Source organism: Salvelinus fontinalis, chromosome 10 (assembly GCF_029448725.1).
Source record: "Salvelinus fontinalis isolate EN_2023a chromosome 10, ASM2944872v1, whole genome shotgun sequence".
NCBI classification, from domain to species: domain Eukaryota; kingdom Metazoa; phylum Chordata; class Actinopteri; order Salmoniformes; family Salmonidae; genus Salvelinus; species Salvelinus fontinalis.
Genome location: NC_074674.1, coordinates 31,783,847 through 31,804,263, shown reverse-complemented (window position 1 = coordinate 31,804,263; position 20,417 = coordinate 31,783,847). Strand labels below are relative to the sequence as shown.

At 43.8% G+C, this 20,417-nt stretch overlaps 1 protein-coding gene across 3 annotated transcripts; it reads right to left on the bottom strand.

Moving 5' to 3' along the window:
• Positions 1-546: 546 nt before the first annotated feature.
• LOC129864023 (oxysterol-binding protein 2-like) lies at positions 547-19,165 on the bottom strand. Of its 3 annotated transcripts, none has more exons than XM_055936559.1 (14): positions 18,375-19,165; positions 16,235-16,440; positions 8,358-8,608; positions 7,923-8,091; positions 7,486-7,609; positions 7,147-7,216; positions 6,529-6,663; positions 6,185-6,430; positions 5,940-6,060; positions 5,686-5,789; positions 3,660-3,755; positions 3,393-3,577; positions 3,019-3,239; positions 547-2,857 (listed from the first exon to the last, which is right to left on the bottom strand). In XM_055936559.1, the coding sequence occupies exons 1-14, from the start codon at positions 18,536-18,538 to the stop codon at positions 2,715-2,717; spliced, it is 2,235 nt and encodes a 744-aa protein (XP_055792534.1). In that variant the 5' UTR covers positions 18,539-19,165; the 3' UTR covers positions 547-2,714. The 3 variants fall into 3 exon arrangements, with proteins under 3 accessions (XP_055792534.1, XP_055792535.1, XP_055792536.1); XM_055936560.1 differs by having other exon boundaries at positions 16,235-17,440; positions 18,375-18,465; XM_055936561.1 differs by lacking the exons at positions 16,235-16,440; positions 18,375-19,165 and adding an exon at positions 9,765-9,855.
• Between the last annotated feature and the right edge of the window lie 1,252 nt (positions 19,166-20,417).

Here is a 20,417-nt window from a genome sequence, read left to right as displayed (position 1 = left end):
CTTTTATAAGAAGACACAGGAACACTAGGATATTCCATTCACTAAGGTTATCCTAGGTTATGTCATCCTAAATTCTGTGCCATATTAAGCATATAACATCTTATGGTTGTGTATGTACATCCAGGATATTTCAAATCATGGTATCATGTGAACAAGGCATTACCTATTCACTGTTTGCAATGCATTTTCATTTTTCTAATCATATCTATAGCCTAACACAATAATTGTATTTGAGTTATTAGACCACCTGAATACCACTTGTCGCCACACCAATCTGCTTTCAAGCCATAGTATGCTTGAATACTTACATGGCATTTGACAATGCAAGCCCGATGTCAGAATGAAGCTTTTTTCTTTTTACTTTAAGTGGACATGGCATTACATCAGCAATATTAAAATGTAGGCTATAGCGGCACCTGCTGGATGTAAGTGCAACTGCAGCAACATTAAAAACAGAAAAAGTATTTTTCATCCTCAGGTTGAGGTCAGTTGAAGACGAACATTTATCATGATTACAAATCTGGCAAGCCAATAAAGTGCACATAATTAGATTGAATTGCTTTTATTGAGTGGTACCTTGAATACATGTGTGCTAGAGCCAAAATGACGTCAAACGAGTAATGTGGAGTGTGCAGCCCCATCAGACTGGCTAGCCCAGATCAGACAGACTGTCCCAGGGGAAATCTCCTCTTGGCTTTTGAGTCTTCAACTTGTCTCATTTATTTCTCATCATGTCTTGAGTTGAGAACTGCATGACACCAAAGCTGGTTACTACATTATAGACCATCTCTGATAACACTGTGGGTGTTTACAAAGACCACATTGAGACAGTTTGTGTTTGTTCAAGCAAAAAAAAAGTCAATTTCCGAAGACCTAGGGCACAAGAGGTGAATTCACACGATGTTCTTCTGTGAATGAAGTCTAGAAACAACTATTGAGGCTAATGCCTAATTAATACTAGGCAGCAGTGCATGAGCACATTAAACCATGCATTAGCTACAAGTGGTGCCACAACACTGATCTGAGTTCATTGATGGTGCATGTTTAAATGCCTGCAGTCAAACACAAAGATGTGTAATAATTGAAGTACACACCTCCTTTGCATTGTGAAACCCGACATTACACATCCTATAGTATAATTCAGAAGATTTCTTAATATTAAAAAAAATATTTAAGACATTGAAACATTTCATTGCACAGGGTGGAATCATTAACCAATTTTGTTAAGATTTACCATTATGTCTGTTCATAATGCACCCTCATCAACATTTGAGAAATCAAGACATTAGAACACAATCGATATCGTTTACGAATGATCATAATCGTGGGTAGCTTCTTACATACTAAAAATTCCCCTACCGTTTTTGGTCTGTACTAATCACTCATGGAAAGACGCATGTAACATAACTGGTAAAGACTTTAGTTCTTGGTTTCCGAGATGAGGTCTGTACAGATCAAAAGTGTCCAGTGATATCAGCGTCCACTACATGGGTGTTTCATGCACTGCAGAAATGCACTGTTAAGTTACAAATCTGGGGAGTGCCTAGCTGTTGCAACGGAAGGAAACACTGGCACTGCACAATGTTACATATAGATATGCATAGTTACATATAGATATGTAAAGTATACAAAACAATAGGAACACCTGCTCTTTCCATGACACGGCATCCAGGTGAATGCTTTGATCCCTTATTGCTGTCAACTAAAAGAAAATCTGCTTCAAATCAGTGTAGCTGAAAGGGAGGACAGGTTAAAGGAGGATTTTCAAGCCTTGAGACACGGTTTGTGTATGTGTGCCATTCAGAGGGTGATTGTGCAAGACAAAATATGTAAGTGTCTTTGAACAGGGTATGGTAGTAGGTGCCAGGCACACCGGTTGGCGTGTGTCAAGAACTGCAATGCTGCTGGGTTTTACATGCTTAACAGTTTCCTGTGTGTATCAAGAATGGTCCACCACCCAAAGGACATCCAGCCAACTTGACTCAACTGTGGGAAGCATTGGAGTCAACATGAGCCAGCATCCCTGTGGAACGCTTGACACATTGTAGTCCATGCCCCAACGAATTGAGGCTGTTCTGAGGGCAGAAGGTGGTGCAACTCAATATTATGAAGGTGTTCCTAATGTTTGGTACCCTTGGTATATATTGGAGATAGTTGCTCAGACTCGAACAGGACAGACTAGAACCAAAACACAACCTCTTTCACTTTCCCCCCTTTCCTCCCCACTTATCCATACAATTGTCCCAATATTATTCTATAATATTATAAACTTACGGTAGTTATTACCTTATTACCAGATCAATTGGGCGCTAGGCACCACTAGACATACCACCTCAAATAAATATGGGTTTCCATGCAACAGCTCTATCTATTTTGTAACTCTTAATCAAAATATCTCAAATAGGTTGTCTCTCTAACTTACTCTGTTGCGTCACGCGCACACACACACACACACACACACACACACACACACACACACACACACACACACACACACACGAGGCCATGCTTGGGAAACACACTGGTCGGTGAAGGGGACAGAGAATGTTCTTGAAGTTTGGCACGGAGGCCTCCGTCTTTCTGGAACACACACACATTGACAAAAGAGTTGGCCACATGTCAATGTGTTTGCAGCATGTGGACCCCTCCCTCTGCTTGTCCATTATTCCCTCAGCTCTGCCCTCCAGTGATGTCACAGACCCAGGGGTGGAGCCTTAGAAGATCTCAGGGCATTGGCTCCAGTCCTGTCTGTCTTTGGCCTCCCAGTATCCACCCCTGTACACGTAAGTGCTCTCCCCCGTTGAATCATCTGTCCTCCTCTCAAACCACAGTGGCTGGAAGCCCTCGATGTCTTGGCCTAAGGAGTCAGAGACACAAACATACACATATGTAACTCCATATGGGTAACATCTTGCTGACATACACTGTATTGCAATTGTCACACTTTTGCTTCCTAGTTTCTATACTGTAATCTCTCTTGAGATGTCCTTTATCAAGTCCTTTCACTACCCTCCTCACCTTCTTCCAGGACCTGTGTTGCTTGTGCCTCCCTCTTCCTCCTCTCCAGCCTCTGTCGTTCCTCCAAACGCTGTTTGTGGGCGTTGGCCTCGTCCCACAGCCCCGCCTCCATCAGCCGTTGGTCGGGCCTCAGGCGGCTGTCAGTCGGGGCCACGCCCTCCTCAGGCTCGTTCAGGGTCAGGGCCAAGGAGGAGAAGAAGTGCATGTTCTCAGAATTCTCCCTGGGGAGTGGAAAGAAAACACTGAGGTGAGACAGATAGATAGGATGGACAGAGAGGGAGAGGGCAAGTAGCGACGGGTAGTGATATGGGAGTAAGAAGTGTCGCTAAGATGCTTAAGGCTGACTTGATAATATGCAGGCAGGCTGATCTTACGGGAGAGGGTATTTCTTCCACAGCACTTTGGGCTGGAGGGTCTGATAGAGGGTCTTCTGTTTGCCCTCTGACCCTCCACATCCCCGGCTACTCTCCACTATCTTGGCGCTCTCCATCTTGTCGTCCCAGGTCCCAGACAGAATGTGATGGGCCGTGCCCTCGCTGTCTGCTACCACACCTGTCACCTGGAGTCACAACATCAGAGGGAGGGAAGAAACATTGAGGATGTGGGAAGGACTGCCTCTGTTTCTAAAACCATAGATTTACCTTGCGTGAGAGGTCTCTGGAGAAATAACTGTAAGGGACAAACTTGAGGTGGCAGCTGTCCTTGGTCCTGTGGTTGACTATTTCAATGTCCCCAGACTACAAAGAGAAAAACACAGGCTATTTATCCCATGCCACAGCCTGATGATTCTCCTGGTGGAAATTAGCTTCAGCATTATCTACACACTGTCAACAATATGATTACAAAATACTTATGGTTTATCAATATTAGCAATATATCATAATCATTACTATTGGTGTCATTACTCATGAGGGACAATGTTGAGAGTGAGGACAGCAAAGCAGGACAGGGAGGGATGGAGATAGATAGATGGGAAAAAACAGATTGGATTGTGTTTTTGGCAAACATGGAGACCTGATGATTCATGCAGACATAATGAGAGAGAGCAGAGTGAGGTAGATTCTCTACAACACCGCCCACCACAGGAGGCTGCTGAGGGGAGGACAGCTCATAATAATGTCCGGAATGAAGCAAATGGAATCAAACACATGCGAAACCATGTCGCTGTCTCTGCAGGGCCGGTTCCCCTCTCTCCACTGGGATTATCTGCCTCTAACCTTATTACAGGGGCTGAGTCACTGGCTTACTGGTGCTCTTCCATGCCGTCCCTAGGAGGGGTGCGTCACTTGAGTGGGTTGAGTCACTGACGTGATCTTCCTGTATGGGTTGGCGCCCCCCCTTGGGTTGTGCCGTGGCGGAAATCTTTGTGGGCTATACTCGGCCTTGTCTCAGGATGGTAACTTGGTGGTTGGAGATATCCCTCTAGTGGTGTGGGGGCTGTGCTTTGGCAAAGTGGGTGGGGTTATATCCTGCCTGTTTGGCCCTGTCTGGGGGTATCGTCGGATGGGGCCACAGTATCTCCCGACCCCTCCTGTCTCAGCCTCCAGAATTAATGCTGCAGTAGTTTATGTGTCGGGGGTGCTAGGGTCAGTCTGTTATATCTGGAGTATTTATCCTATCTTATCCGGTGTCCTGTGTGAATTTAAGTATGCTCTCTCTAATTCTCTCTCTTTCTTGCTTTCTCTCTCTATTGGAGGACCTGAGCCCTAGGACCATGCCTCAGGACTACCTGGCCTGATGACTCATTGCTGTCCCCAGTCCACCTGGCCGTGCTGCTGCTCCAGTTTCAGCTGTTCTGCCTGCGGCTATGGAACCCTGACCTGTTCACCGGACGTGCTACCTGTCCTAGACCTGCTATGTTCAACTCTCTAGAGACAGCAGAAGCAGTAGAGATACTCTGAATGATCGGCTATGAAAAGCCAACTGACATTGACTCCTGAGGTGCTGACCTGTTGCACCCTCGACAACAACTTTGATTATTATTATTTGACCCTGCTGGTCATCTATGAACATTTGAACATTTTGGCCACGTTCTGTTATAATCTCCACCCGGCACAACCAGAAGAGGACTGGCCACCCCTCATAGCCTGGTTCCTCTCTAGGTTTCTTCCTAGGTTCTGGCCTTTCTAGGGAGTTTTTCCTAGCCACCGTGCTTCTACACCTGCATTGCTTGCTGTTTGGGGTTTTAGGCTGGGTTTCTGTACAGCACTTTGAGATATCAGCTGATGTAAGAAGGGCTTTATAAATACATTTGATTTGTTTGATGTATTCGATACCATTTCACCCCAGTCATTACTGCGACACCGTCCTCCTCAGTGAAGCTGCCCCAACCTCCTGTGCCGCACTTCATTTGATCACTCTTATGTTGCTGAGAATTGTCATGCGCCGCAGGAAATGCAGAACAACTTTGTGTTTTACAGAAATTCACTGAAAACCCACAGTTACATTAAGAGTATTGCACTTATGCAGCCTACTTTTGGCCAGCCAATAGCCTAACCACCAATCAAGCAACATTAAGGACTAAATGTTCAAATCATGTTGCTGCAGGATTACATAGCTGTGACAATATAGGTATTTTTTCCCCATCCTACATCTGTATATAAACAATAGGGACAAATGGACTGTATACAAATATACAAACACATATTAAATATGTGAGACACTCACCTGGTCAATCCACAGTTTGCCCACTATGATGTTGTGCACCGTGGAGGTGACTTTGCCCCACACATAGTGATTCCCACTGGAGTGGAACTGCAGGTGGATGCAGCCTAGAGAAAAAGATCATTCAAATAAACAACATTATACAAAATATCTAATTAAGATGGATTTGAAATAGCTATGTGACATGATTCTGTATATGTAACCAGTATTTAGTGCATATTGGAGGACAATGTATGTACTGGGTATGCACGGCTCACCTAATGGCATTACAGAGATGTATTTCCCTCTGAACTTGCTGTCGATAGTGATCTCCTGCCACAGGGTCCAGCCTCGCTGTGACGTCACATGGTGGGCGGCGGCTGGGGGGTGGTGACTGACCTGAGAGAGCAGGACGAGGAGGGTGACGTCGTCAGTAGTGCGTGGGCCATACTGTTTGTCTCTGTGCATGTTAGACATACATGTTTCAGAGAGAGAGTGTGCCGGGGTGTTCGTTGTGTCTGACCTGCTCGCAGATGGAGCGGTAGCCGAAGTCGTCCAGGCGGTCCAGCTCGTAGGTCTCCCCCAGCAGGGGGTTGAAGGGCTTGGCAGTGCGGTGGATGGTGGTGGAGTAGGAGGACACAGAGAAGGCTGCCACCAGGCACATCTGCTCCAGGGACGATTCGCAGCGAGACGCCCGGTCCAGCAGGTCACTGTACTCTAGATCCTCAGTCAGACGCTGCAGCATCGATAGGGGCTCGTTGAAGTTTACCTGAGGTCACAGATGCAGGCAGACACGTTGGTGTTGCGTCCTGCGCTTAATACACAAACACTAGTACAGACCATATAATCACTTGTCGTTTCTCTTACAGGCATGGGGATCTTGGACAGCTCCTTGCCGATGCAGTTCTTCATGATGCTCCACAGGTTGAGGGAGTAGTTGGGTTTGTTTGGGATGCGGCTCCGTCTTACTCTGCGCAGCTGCACGTTGTTGGAGCCAGAGTCCTGAGGAACACATACATGGTCAACCACGGTTAATCAGGTAAGCAGAGGTATTACAGGATATATTATTTCACCCTAAAGTATTGTATCATACAATCCCTGAGGCCCTAAGCAAGGGTTCCCCAACTGGTGTCCCACGGATGCTTTTATTTGGCCCCCCAAGTTTTCTGAGCAAAAAACGTATTCCCACACATAATAGAGAGACACATGTGACCGTATACAAATGTAAGCAAGGTTTAAATTTAATAGGTTTTAATCAAACATTTTATATGTTTGGGCTTCTTGCGGTTAATTTGCAGTTAATCTACAATAATACAAATGATTTGTAATTCGGTTCCGGCCCCCCGACCATCCACTCATGAAAAACAAATTGTCCCGCGGCTGAATCTAGTTGATGATCCCTGCAATAAGGTAAGATAACCTTGCCCATGGTTTACTAAACCTCTGTATGTAAAGAGGTGGTAAAGCATAAGACTGCAGACTCACATTCTCATTGTGGCTCCATTCATTATTGGGTAATCCTCCACTCATGATACTCTGGTTACTGCTGGAGCGTCTGAAACACAAACACACTATAACTACTATTTACACAAAACAGTCAAATTAATTCATTATACATAATAAAGCCTAATGAATTATGCTAGTGTCGTCATATTACATAGCTATATGAATGAACTCTACTTGGCCCCATGATCAGTAGAGATAAGGTCAGTGACCCTGACTGAGGAAAATTCTGGTTCTGAATCCGATGCAACACATGTAATGACTCATGTTTCAACAGCAAGCTTCCTTCATCAGGGTTTCATCCCAGTGACCCTGACTGACCTGTGCTGGGTGTGGTCAGAGGCGGTCACTGTGATGAAGGCAGGGGAGTCCTCCATGGCATCAAAGAACTCTGTGTCTTCATTCTCATCACTGGCGTCCCCCTCCTGCGTTCTCTCACCTCCGTCTGCCAGATACACAGGATAATTACAGTTTGAGTTCGGGTGTTTTGTTTGTGTAGATCTTATTTCTCAAACCGGAGTGCATTTATGCTACAATAAATGAAATTCTGAAAGATAAACCAGCGACATCCCACTATGAATGCAGTGCCTGGGATGACCAGAGGGACAGTTTCTTGTGAGATTCCAATCCATACCAAGCAATAAACTGCACCAAACTACCTTCACGGTAGGAGCTTAAACCATTGAGTGTTTTCTAATCTTAATCAAATATGAGAGAACAGACTGGTGTGTGTGTGTGTGTGTGTGCGCGCCTCTGACCTGGGTGTGTGCTGGGAGCCTCTCTCCAGGCCCTCTCCAGGCTGTTGTGCTGCTTGGCTAGCTGTTCAATAGTCTCCTCCAGGTGGTGGCGCTGTTCTCTCTCATATTGCAGGGCTCTCTGCCACCTCCGGCTGTGTGTCTCTGCTACGTCCAGGAAGTCCCGACAGGCCTGAGACCATACAGAGGAGAGGGCAGCCACAGAGGGTACAATATATCAATGACACCTCTAAAGTTACAAAGCATAGCTACAACACACAGTCCAATATAATAAACACTCCTATTGATCATGGCATTAAGAGTTCTTATTGTTGTATTGATCAAAGCAGTAGGATGACTACTAGCATTGGTTATACTAAAAAAAAAATCGATTGAAGTAGCCAGTAGGCGTTGTACTGAAATGTTAGCAAAGTGTTAGCAAAGTGAGTCAGTCCTCACATTGATCATAGCATTGGAGGTGATGCGGAAGAGTGTGGCACGCTCGTTGACAGTCTTGAGTTTGTCGGTGCCGTCGGTGGCCGTGCGCAGGTCCTCGAGCTCGCTGAGGGATCGCTGCAGGGCGGCGCCGTGTTTGCCGATTAGCTCGTTGCAGGTGCTCAGGTCGTCCAGCTTACTGGCCAGGGTCTTCAGAGCCCCCTGGGTCAGGGCTCGGTCAGGCTGGGGCACGGGGGCCTCGTCTCCAGAGTCATCTGTACAGACAGAGGGTGGTAGGGATGGTTAGAGGGAGCAGCACTGAATTTGTTCCATTCATTCAGGCATTTGCTTACAAAGCCATATTCTTAGAATAGCATTGACTATATAAATCTGCAAGTGGAGAAGACATTATGATTGATTTGAAGGGCGGAATGTGTTATTTCCTTTCGTGCCCTCGGACGGTCATACAGTTTCCATTATGGACGAGAAGATGAGGTAGAGATACTGTAGACAATTATAGTTGTGATGCAGGCAGAGATAAAACAATAACTTCTCACTGACAAAGAGATAGACAAAGATGGAGAGATACTACAGAGATGTGAAGTTATGTATGGGAATAGATCGAGAGTGTGAGACGGGAAGAGAGATATTAACGCTATACACCGTTGTGACCCCCCCCCCCCGCAAACAGGAAGCTATGAATTACATTTCTATGGTCGCTGTGGAAACACAGGCCCAAGCAATTGGAGGACTGAGTTATTTTTAGCAGCGGAGGGAGAAAAACGATGACGCACTTCACTTCCCTCCACTCCTCCCCCTTGTTGGTACCATCCGTCACAGGCAGCTGAGAGGCAGCAAGAGGAAATAAATCGACCAATACCAGCAGAGGCACATATTCCTGGGGTGCGATCATTATGTGGACTTTAAGGAGCTCAGAGAGTGAGGACAGGCAGAATAGACAGACAAGTCTCTCAGTGAGAGCAGCAGTGTTACAGACATCTCAGAGCTGCTGGAGCCTGGTGTCTGAAACACCCGCCACGGTCCCCTAGATCTCCACAACCTTGCCATCTGCATCCTACAACAACAAAGTAATCTGGAGTCCTACCCTGTAGACTAGATTATTGACACCTCAGAACTTGAATCCTACTGTTCACTGGTAGTCTAGGACATTGGATAAGATGGAACGCTAGAGAAAACAACATTGTAAAACCCTGACACTTTACATGGTGCCAGAGGCATCAAAAGCACCAAATCAGAACAACTCAAATTATAAACAGCCCTTGCTGTCTAGAAATAAAATCTAGGCTACTCATCTCCATATCGACAGAACTTTGCCAAACTCAAACACTACTGTTGTGTTAATCCAGTGGTTGTTAAGTAAATGTCAAAATAAACAATGTAAATATCACAAATACCTAGAGTAGATCCTACCGTAAAAACACAGATCTGGGCCAAATCCATCAGCTTCTGCATTTGCCTGCTTCATGTGACATGCATGCATATATAAGCTACAATCTCCCAGGCATGTTGTCTGAATCAAGACCAGTGTCAGGCAGAGCAGCCTTGGAGCGCCAGACAACAGTGAAGGACTCCCATGCTGTTATTAGAAAAAAACAAAATAATGGAAAGTGGATTTATGAGCTCTCAGGGGAAGAAGATTAAAATGAGAGAGAGTGAAAACTCCTTCAGACATCTGCAGTGGTCCGATGACACATTTACAGCACATGGGGAGAGAGACAGATAAGAGCACCCAGGAGATATCCCTCACCCTCTCTCTCTCACACACACACACACACACACACACACACACACCACACACACACACACACACACACACACACACACACACACACACACACACACACACACACACACACAGCTGACAGCTGCTCTACATGGTGCTGCTATGACACCAGTGTACAATTGTTTTACCATAGTCACCAAACCTGTGACTCTGAATAGAAGCACACCCATCCTAGGAAATGTCTGTGATAAGGTCGCCTAAATGGACTGTGATAATGTAGTCTAAATGGACTGTGATAATGTAGCCTAAATTGACTGTTAGTAATATCTGCTACACAGTAGAAGGAGATGAGGAGGGCTGCATGGTATGTTTGTGTCTGTGCAATCGTTAAGTACACATCATCATCTGTCATATGTGGGAGTCAGAGGAAAACATGTCAGCAGATAATTGATAGAGATGGCCATGACTCATACATCTGAATGACTCATGTGTGACAGTGATCCACCCCTACAGGTGATGGAGAGGGAACCCACAATGGGGATGGGCAAAGGAAAGATGCCAGGAGAAGGAGTAAGGAAAGAGGAGAGACAGGTGGTGTGAGCTACTGTAAGGTGTTACGAGTGGACACTTACAGTGCCTTCGGAAAGTATTCCCACCCCTTCACTTTACCAAATGTTGTTGTGTTACAGCCTCAATTTCAAATGGATTAAATTGAGATTCTGTGTCACTGATCTACAAACAATACCCCATAATGTTATTAATTAAGCTTTGGATGGTGTATCAATGCACCCAGTCAGGCGTCCTTCCTAACTCAGTTGCAGGAGAAGAAGGAAACTGCTCAGGGATTTCACCATTAGGCCAATGGTAATTTTAAAACAGTTACAGAGTTTAATGGTTGTGATGAGGAAACTGAAGATGAATCAACAACATTGTAGTTACTGCACAATACTAACCTAATTGACAGAGTGAAAAGAAGGACGCCAGGGGTCTCCATATTTTTAAGCATAGTGGTGGCTGCATCATGTTGTGGGTATGCTTGTAATCATTAAGGACTGGGGAGTTTGTCAGGATAAAAAAGAAACAGAATGGAGCTAAGCACAGGCAAAATCCTAGAGGAAAACCTGATTTAGTATGCTTTCCACTAGACACTGGGAGATTAATTCACCTTTCAGCAGGACAATAACCTAAAACACAAGGCCAAATCTACAATGGAGTTGCTTACCAAGAAGACAGTGAATGTTCCTGTGTGGCCGAGTTATAAGTCTGACTTAAGTACTTTACAGCACTGAGTAGATTTAAGTAAAAATACTTTAAAGTACTACCTAAATAGTTTTTTGGGGTTTCTGTACTTGACTATTTATGACAACTTTCTAAAGACAATTATTTACTTTTTACTCCATATATTTTCCCTGACACCCAAAAGTAAATTTTTAAGACTTAGCAGGACAGGAAAATGGTCAAATTCACACACTTATCATGAGAACATCCCTGGTCATCTCTACTGGCTTGGATCTGGCGGACTCACTAAACACAAATGCTTCATTTGTAAATGATGTCTGAGTTAGAGGTCGACCAATTACGATTTTTCAACGCCGATACCGATTATTGGAGGACCAAAAAAAGCTGATACCGGTTAATCGGCCGATTTTTATATATATATTTGTAATGACAATTACAACAATACTGAATGAACACATGTTTTTTTGTGTTGTTTTTTTGGTTTAATTTTATCCCATTTTCTCCCCAATTTTCGTGGTATCCAATCGCTAGTAATTACTATCTTGTCTCATCGCTACAACTCCCGTACGGGCTCGGGAGAGACGAAGGTCAAAAGCCATGCGTCCTCTGAAGCACAACCCAACCAAGCCGCACTGCTTCTTAACACAACGCGCCTCCAACCCGGAAGCCAGCCGCACCAATGTGTCGGAGGAAACACCGTGTACCTGGCCCCTTTGGTTTAGCGCGCACTGCGCCCGGCCCGCCACAGGAGTCGCTGGAGCGCGATGAGACAAGGATATCCCTACCAGCCAAACCCTCCCTAACCCGGACGACGCTATGCCAATTGTGCGTCGCCCCACGGACCTCCCGGTCGCGGCCGGCTGCGACAGAGCCTGGGCGCGAACCCAGAGACTCTTGTGGCGCAGCTAGCACTGCGATGCAGTGCCCTAGACCACTGCGCCACCCGGGAGGCATGAACACATATTTTAACTTAATATAATACATCAATAAAATCTATTTAGTCTAAAAATAAATAATGAAACATGTTCAATTTGGTTTAAATAATGCAAAAACAAAGTGTTGGAGAAGGAAGTAAAAGTGCAATATGTGCCATGTAAAAAAAGCTAACGTTTAAGTTCCTTACTCAGAACATGAGAACATATGAAAGCTGGTGGTTCCTTTTAACATGAGTCTTCAATATTCCCAGGTAAGAAGTTTTAGGTTGTAGTTATTATAGGACTATTTCTCTCTATACCATTTGTATTTCATATACAGTTAAATATTGGATGTTCTAATAGGTACTTTAGTACTGCCAACCTAATCTTGGGAGTTGATAGGTTTGAAGTCCTAAACAGCACAATGCTTGAAGCACAGCGAAGAGCTGCTGGCAAATGCACGAAAGTGCTGCTTACGAGCCTGCTGCTGACTACCACCGCTCAGTCCGACTGCTCTATCAAATCATAGACTTAATTATAATATAATAACACACAGAAATACGAGCCTTAGGTCATTAATATGGTCAAATCTGTAAACTATAATTGAAAACAAAACGTTTATTCTTTCAGTGAAATACAGAACCGTTCCGTATTTTATCTAACAGGTGGCATCCATAAGTCTAAATATTGCTGTTACATTGCACAACCTTCAATGTTATGTCATAATTATGTTAAATTCTGGCAAATTAATTACGGTCTTTGTTAGGAAGAAATGGTCTTCACACAGTTCGCAACGAGCAAGGCGGCCCAAACTGCTGCATATACCCTGACTCTGCTTGCACAGAACGGAAGAAAAGTGACAATTTCCATAGTTTAAAGAAATTCATGTTAGCAGACAATATTAACTAAATATGCAGGTTTAAAAATATATACTTGTGTATTGATTTTAAGAAAGGCATTGATGTTTATGGTTAGGTATACATTGGTGCAACGACAGTGCTTTTTTTCACGAATGCGCTTGTTAAATCACCCATACACAAAAAAATAGAATAGTTTGGTTTGCTTAATATAAGACATTTGAAATGATTTACACTAATAGTATAGTTTAGCAATTACTTTTACTTTTGATACTTAAGTATATTTAAAACCAAATACTTGTATACTACTTACTGAAGTAGTATTTTACTGGGTGACTTTCACTTTTACTTGAGTAATTTTCTTATAAGGCATCTTTACTTTTACTCAAGTATGACAATTGGGTACTTTTTCCACCACTGAATCTAATTGAAAATATATGGCAAGACCTGAAAATGGTAGTGTAGCAATGATCAACAACCAATTCGACAAAGCTTGAAGAAATCTGAAAATAATAATTGGCAAATGTTGCACAATCCAGGTGTGGAAAAAGACTTACCCAAAAAGACTCACAGCTGTATTCGCTGCCAAAGGTGCTTCTACAAAGTATTGATTCAGCAGTGTGAATACTTATGTAAATTAGATATCTGTATTTAATTTAATAGATTTGCATAAGTCAAGGGGTATGAATACTTTCTGAAGGCACTGTAAATCAAGGGGTATGAATACTTTATATTGATGGGTTGGCGGGACTTTTAAACATCTTACCAAAATTATGACTAGGTCGGTAGGCGGAAATAAAAGTACAGGCTTTGTTGCCGGCAATACCTTTCAGATATAAAGGAAAGTCAGCAAAAAGCTGGCGGCATGCTAAAGTTGCCGGCAAAACATCTTGCTCTGCTGCAATCATCTAAGACAACTGGTGTGTCCATCTATTATCATCTAGAATCTAATTACTGAAGACCTCTGTTATAATCATCAGTAGATCACACACACATAGCCCATACACTCACTTTCACCCTCTCTCTCACACACACACACACACACACACACACACACACACACACACACACACACACACACACACACACACACACACACACACACACACCAATCTGATTAACTTCCCTTGGTACAAAACAATACCACAACAACAATAACAGCTCCTAAATATGGGGGCAACTCTTCCAACAGTGCCCAATCTCAGAGACCAGGGAATTAAAGCAGAGATCATGAGGCTAATACTCAATTAAAATCCACAGCTCTGCGAAAGGAATGATGTTTACTATTATTGCACCACAAGTGTCCAATGTCCTATATTACTGTAGTTTCAGCAGTTTCTGAGCCATGGGCGAATGGAAAATCATCTAAATGGGCTCAGATCTAACAAATGCTGTTCAGTGACTTAGCGTAGCTTCATTTGCTACATCTGTTTAGCCGCATTGACCATAGCCACTTGCCGAGCTGTTATTGTACATAAGAATCTTTTCTCAACTGACTTCCCCGACTCACCACTCGCCAGGCTGTAAGAATTTGTTCTTAACTGACCTGTTAAATAAAGGTTAAGTAAACAAACAGATGACTTTAAAGTTTAAACCCATGTCCATAAACACAAGCATACACAGACAAACCCTCCAGAGGGTAAGAGTACTGTGGAACGAAGCAGAGGCACAACCCCTCTCTAATGAATGAATGCAGAGCACTGAGAAAATCAGTCATAAATCCTATCTGTAGAAAAACGTGCATTACATGTTTTACCACCATCTGTCATATTTAGGTCAGTTCAAATCAGTAAGGAGCCAAAGATAGATTTTTGACTGAGCATTGCCGCAAAGAGAAGCGGACACATTAAAGATGCCAAATAACATTGTGCAGCTGATAAATTAAGTCTACCCCACAAAATATGTCTACCCCACTGACGGTCAAAGTGAATTACCATGAGGACAAAAACACCTTACAGTACCACACAGGGAATGAATCCACTCACAAATACACACACCTACCCCTCCACTATAGCTTACTTGACAATTCTTTCCTCAATATAGTTATTGCAGGTAATAAATACTTACAGAGGAAAACTCATTAGGAAGCTGCACTCAATCTCTTTCTCTACAGTGCAGATGGAGAGAAAATAGTCTTAATGGAAATATGAAGCATCTCTCCCCCCATAGCAGTGGGAGGAGGAGTATAAATGCTGGAAGGTCGCTTCATTCAACTCTGGCTGTCGTCATACTCAAAAAGGGAGGGGTATGGGGGGAAAGAGAGAGCAAGTGTGTGAGGGAAGATAGAAATTAGATGTAGGGCAGAGAGAGGAGAGAGAGAGAGATGCCATTACAAGCTGTGCGCTTGCACCATCCTTCGCAGTCACCCTCTTTTCCACAAGCTCACTAAGTGCAAATCAGAGAACTGGACATAAACCAGCAATCGGTGGAGACAGCTCAAAACTACACAGTTCAATCAAGAAAATGTATTCTCAAGGACACCAGAGCAGTGACCACTCTTAGCAATGCAATTAGCAAAAAAGCCACATGATAGCTTGTTGAAATGACTGATAAGCGAGTGTCTCCATCGGAGATTTTTAAGAGAACAGAACCAACCCCCACAATAATTATATTCAAATGTTTCATTATACGGCAGGGTAGCCTAGTGGTTAGAGCGTTGGACTAGTAACCGAAAGGTTGCAAGTTCAAATCCCTGAGCTGACAAGGTCCAGATCTGTCGTTCTGCCTATGAACAAAGCAGTTATCCCAATGTTCCTAGGCCGTCATTGAAGATAAGAATTTGTTCTTAACAGACTTGCCTAGTAAAATAGAGAAAACAAGAACACTTGTCATAAACAGTCAACATTTATTGAGCAAGTCCACCACCTTGTGGTTGATTGCATGAATGACACTGGTAACCTTGACACGGAATGCTACATTATCCGATTTGTTTACCTCGGGTGCCCAACCTTGAAAATTCCAAAAACAGAACCTGTGGACATACATTTTCACCTCCAAAGGTAAAATATCTTAGTCTCAATACTTCGGCATAACTTTTTCATAATTCTAAGGGTCACAAATCAGTGTTGTCATAAACATTCTTCACTCACTCTCCCATTTAAAAACATCCCAATCCACTCAAACATATAATTTTCCACTGTCTCTCACCTGATTGGTGCATCATGTGACTGGCGTTGGCCTTAGCCTGTTGGAGGGCAGAGACCCAGCGCTGACTCTCCCCATCTGAGGTGGCCTTCAGGTGGTAGCTCCGCCCTCCACTGGTTAGCACCAGGTGGCACGCGTCACCCACCTCAATGTGTGCCGTGGTCAGGGAGATGGTGCCACGGCAAGTGTGGGCCATCTCTGCCTGAGTCCTAATGCACAGAGACGCACACACACCAACACACACAGAGACAAGGGAAAAGAGTCTGCTGACTAAATCTAGTTCTAGAGCCAGAAATGCCACACACACATGCACACCACACAAATTCAGCCACACACACATGCAATTATTTATATTTCATAGGAGTACAGTATCTCATGGTTTGTTACACCTGCACCTACTTGAGCATAGCTGATGTGAGTGCTTGGCAGTGTATCTGTGTGTGCATGTCAGTGCAATGTAAATGCGTTGGTTATGCCAGGGCATTTAACTCTTTATTCTGTGCTGGTACTCAAGAGTTCAGTTACATAAACACACACGGCAAAGCAGTCATGCATTCCCATCAGAGACTGTAGGGCAGCCGGGGAAAGTGGTGATGTCCAAGTGTGTCCACACACACACACCTCTGACAAATACCTCACAATTAGTGCATAACACAGTCTGGCTGACATCCCTCTTAACTGGTTTTAGGGAACTGTGCCTAACAACTGTGAAGGCCGTTACTGAATCAGAGGACCACACATTCTAAAAGCATCAGATAAATATTGTCTGACATCTTATACATCATAATGAAATGTAACGACCTAGGTGGGTCTCGTAGGTTACATAGATATGCAGTGTCGTACGCGCTGACAGTCATTCCTGTAAAATAACCCCTCACCCACAAAAAAAAAAGCTCTTCCAATAGGAATCTCATCTAAAATATTATTCAAAGCTTCATTGATAACAATTATCTACATGAAATGTGCAAATGTCATCATATAAGCAACCATAAATATAGACTCATTGGTCAGTTTATTAGTTACACCATCCTGTTCACAAATGTGAACAGTATGGCTAGAATGGGCAAAATGAGTGGCCTAAGCGACAGAGCGTGGTATGATCGTCGGTGCAAGGCGCGCTGGTTCCAGTGTCTCAGAAACGGCCGGGCTCCTGTGCTTTTCACGCACGACAGTGTGCGACAAACAAACATCATCCAGTCAGCGGCAGTCCTGTGAGCAAAAACAGCTTGTTGAGAAAGGTCGAAGGAAAATTGCAAGAATTGTGCAAGCTAACAGGCTGGCCACAAACAGGCAAATAACGGCGCAGTACAACACTGGTGTGCAGAACAGCATCTCGGAACACACAACTCATCAGTCCTTGTCATGGATGGGTTATTGCAGCAGTTGGCCACAACGAGTTCCACCCCTATCAGCTAAAAACAAGAAGACGTGGCTCCAGTGGGCATGTGATCACCAGCATTGGACAATTGAGTGGAAAAACATTGCCTGGTCCGACGAATCCCAGTCCCTACTGCCTCATGCTGATGGTAGAGTCAGGATTTGGAATAAGCAGCATGAGTCGATGGCACCATCCTGCCTAGTGTCAACAGTACAGGCTGGTGGCGGTGGTGTAATGGGGAAGTCCCTTGATACCAATTGAGCAACGTTTGAACGTCACAGTGCACCTGAACATTGACTCCAGAACAGCCTGAATTATTCGGGGCTAAGGGGGGTCTGACCAAGTACTAGATGGGTGTACCTAATAAACTGTCCACTGAGTGTATATTCATTCATTTGGAGTCTGATAAGTTTCTATTTTTCTGCTTTTGCCTAATTGTCTCCCACACATTCAGCATTTATTCCTGGTCATTGACTGACTAGAGAATTGCCTTACTGTGGGATGATGCTCATCATGGCATGCTGTTCTCAATTGCCAAATATCTTAACATACTTGTTTTGGTGAGTAATATTGGTCCAACTACAGCAGTTCTAAAGTTACCTGTTAACGTTGCTGCATTTATATTAATTGTGCACGCCAAGCAGTCTATAGAAATTACAGTCACTGTGGGATTGGTTCTAAACTGCACTTGACTTTGCTTGCATTAACGTAGCTAGCATTCTAACTAGCTTTCTAACGGTAGCATAGCTAGCTGCTAGCAATTACCTGTGATATGACAGAAGGCCGTTGCTAAGGACAAACCACCGGCGTTGGTAGCCCTTCAAGTAGTTAGTCCATTTATACAGCCAGCCTTTGTAGGTGTCAGACCCCGCAGGTTGCCCCCCTGAAGAAGTAGGGGAAGAAAGCAAACTCTTCCCCGGTTCACTCATTTGCACCAGTGTCAGCGGTAGATAGAGTCAAAGGAATCAACACTGAGCTGCTAACGTTAGGTGGCTACTAGCTAGCGCTGAAGGGATGATACTGCTAACTAGCTTGCCTATGAACGACCGCGACACCGTACCCATGAAGTAACGGCGACGAGGTAACCCACTGTAGTTATTTACTAGTAGTTCAGCTAGACGGAGTGGGGCTACCACGGCAATGGAAGGCGTGTTTAGCTCGCTTGATTCCCCCGAGCCGAGCGTTCAGCACTGTTCCTGGTGCGAGTAGGGGAAGAAAAGTAGTGTGACGTAGATGCTCGGCAAAATCCAACACTGGTTTATGACAAAGATTGTCTATTACATTGACAAGATATTCGAGTAACCGCTCTAGCAAAGGAAATACATGTCCTCAAAGATGGGAGGAAGCGAGATCAGTCTGCGGTCCAAACACATTTTTAACCTCAAACCTCGCGCTAGCTACTTTCCCTCCGGGAGTCCCCGTCGAAACCGGATGCAGTTTAATTGCCATTTTAAGTGGAGGTCCAATTCACTAACGTTACCCCCTCGGCCTTCGATTTAGCTCGAGGGAGCGAGTGAAGAACTTTGATCACTTGTGGGGTTGAGAAGACCCACAATTCAATCCAAACTGCAGTCACCTGTCAAACAATGGTGGCCGCGAAGTGTCAAATTTAAACAAGGCTACATTAGTAGAAAGAAGGAAGGGAAGCGCTACTAAGGTACACAATAGTACATTTTGGTAGACAGGTGCTCTTTGGTAAATTGGTCATCAAAAAGAGAGGACCAAGGCACTCTTCATATAATTAATTAAAATGCCTTTATTAGTATTGCATGTTCAATAGAAACAAAGTTTTAAAAACCCGTCGCGTTTCGGCTGCATGGCCTTCGTCAGGGAGTACAAAAAAAATAATACAATGTCCTCTTTTGAACAGCTTTTCCAATTAGAAGAGGGAGTGGTAACAATACGTGACCCTCTTACCTCAACAAATTGACAACTAGAATGCCTCAAGTCTGCAATTGCTGCAAATGGAGGATTCTTTGACAAAAGCAAAGTTTGATGGACACAATTTCAATTAAAAATAATTATAACCGTGTGTTGATAATGGGATATGGAGAAGGGTGAGCCAGTCAAGGATCGATTCAGACAAGGTGGTAAATTGTATGACAAGCGACAGTTTAATTTAAGAGTAAAGATATCTGGTACAAGCGTATATGGACTCGTTCATTTAGCTCATAAGGAACCAGCAGAAAAAGCCCAGATAACAGAGTGCATAGACATTTTATACAGCACAGAAAGTAGGTTGAGTCTGGAAGTTCTGGTCCTCTGGTTGGTTCTGGACAGGTTGTTGTCTTCTCAGATTGGTCCTGATGAGCTGGGCGTCATCCTTCTGAGTCTTGCAGCAAAAGTTCTGTGTTTCCAAATGTTCAGCTAAAACAGGAGATTTTGTGTGTGCGTAGATGTTCCTGTTTTAATCAGTGTTTATGAAAGGTTTACGTCAGCCCTCTGTCCTTGGGTGTGTGTGTGAATCATTATCTCGTGAAATGCAGACCCAAGCACCCTTTTGATCAAGGCCTTTCCGGCCTTATCAGTGTTTATGAAAGGTCTGTGCCAGCCCTCTGTCCTTGGGTGTGTGTGGGTCTCAGTATCTGCTTATGAGTTTGTGAGAAACCCTGTTTTGAAAGAAGTTAGTTATAACAACGTAATAGCAATATGCTTGTGTTATTTTAAATGGTATTTATTACACGTGTCAATGTCTTGACTACATTTCCTATTCATTTTGCAACTAATTTCATGTTTTCATGGAAAACAAGGACATTTCTAAGTGACCCCAAACTTTTGAACAGCAGTGTATATTTTCTATTTTAGATT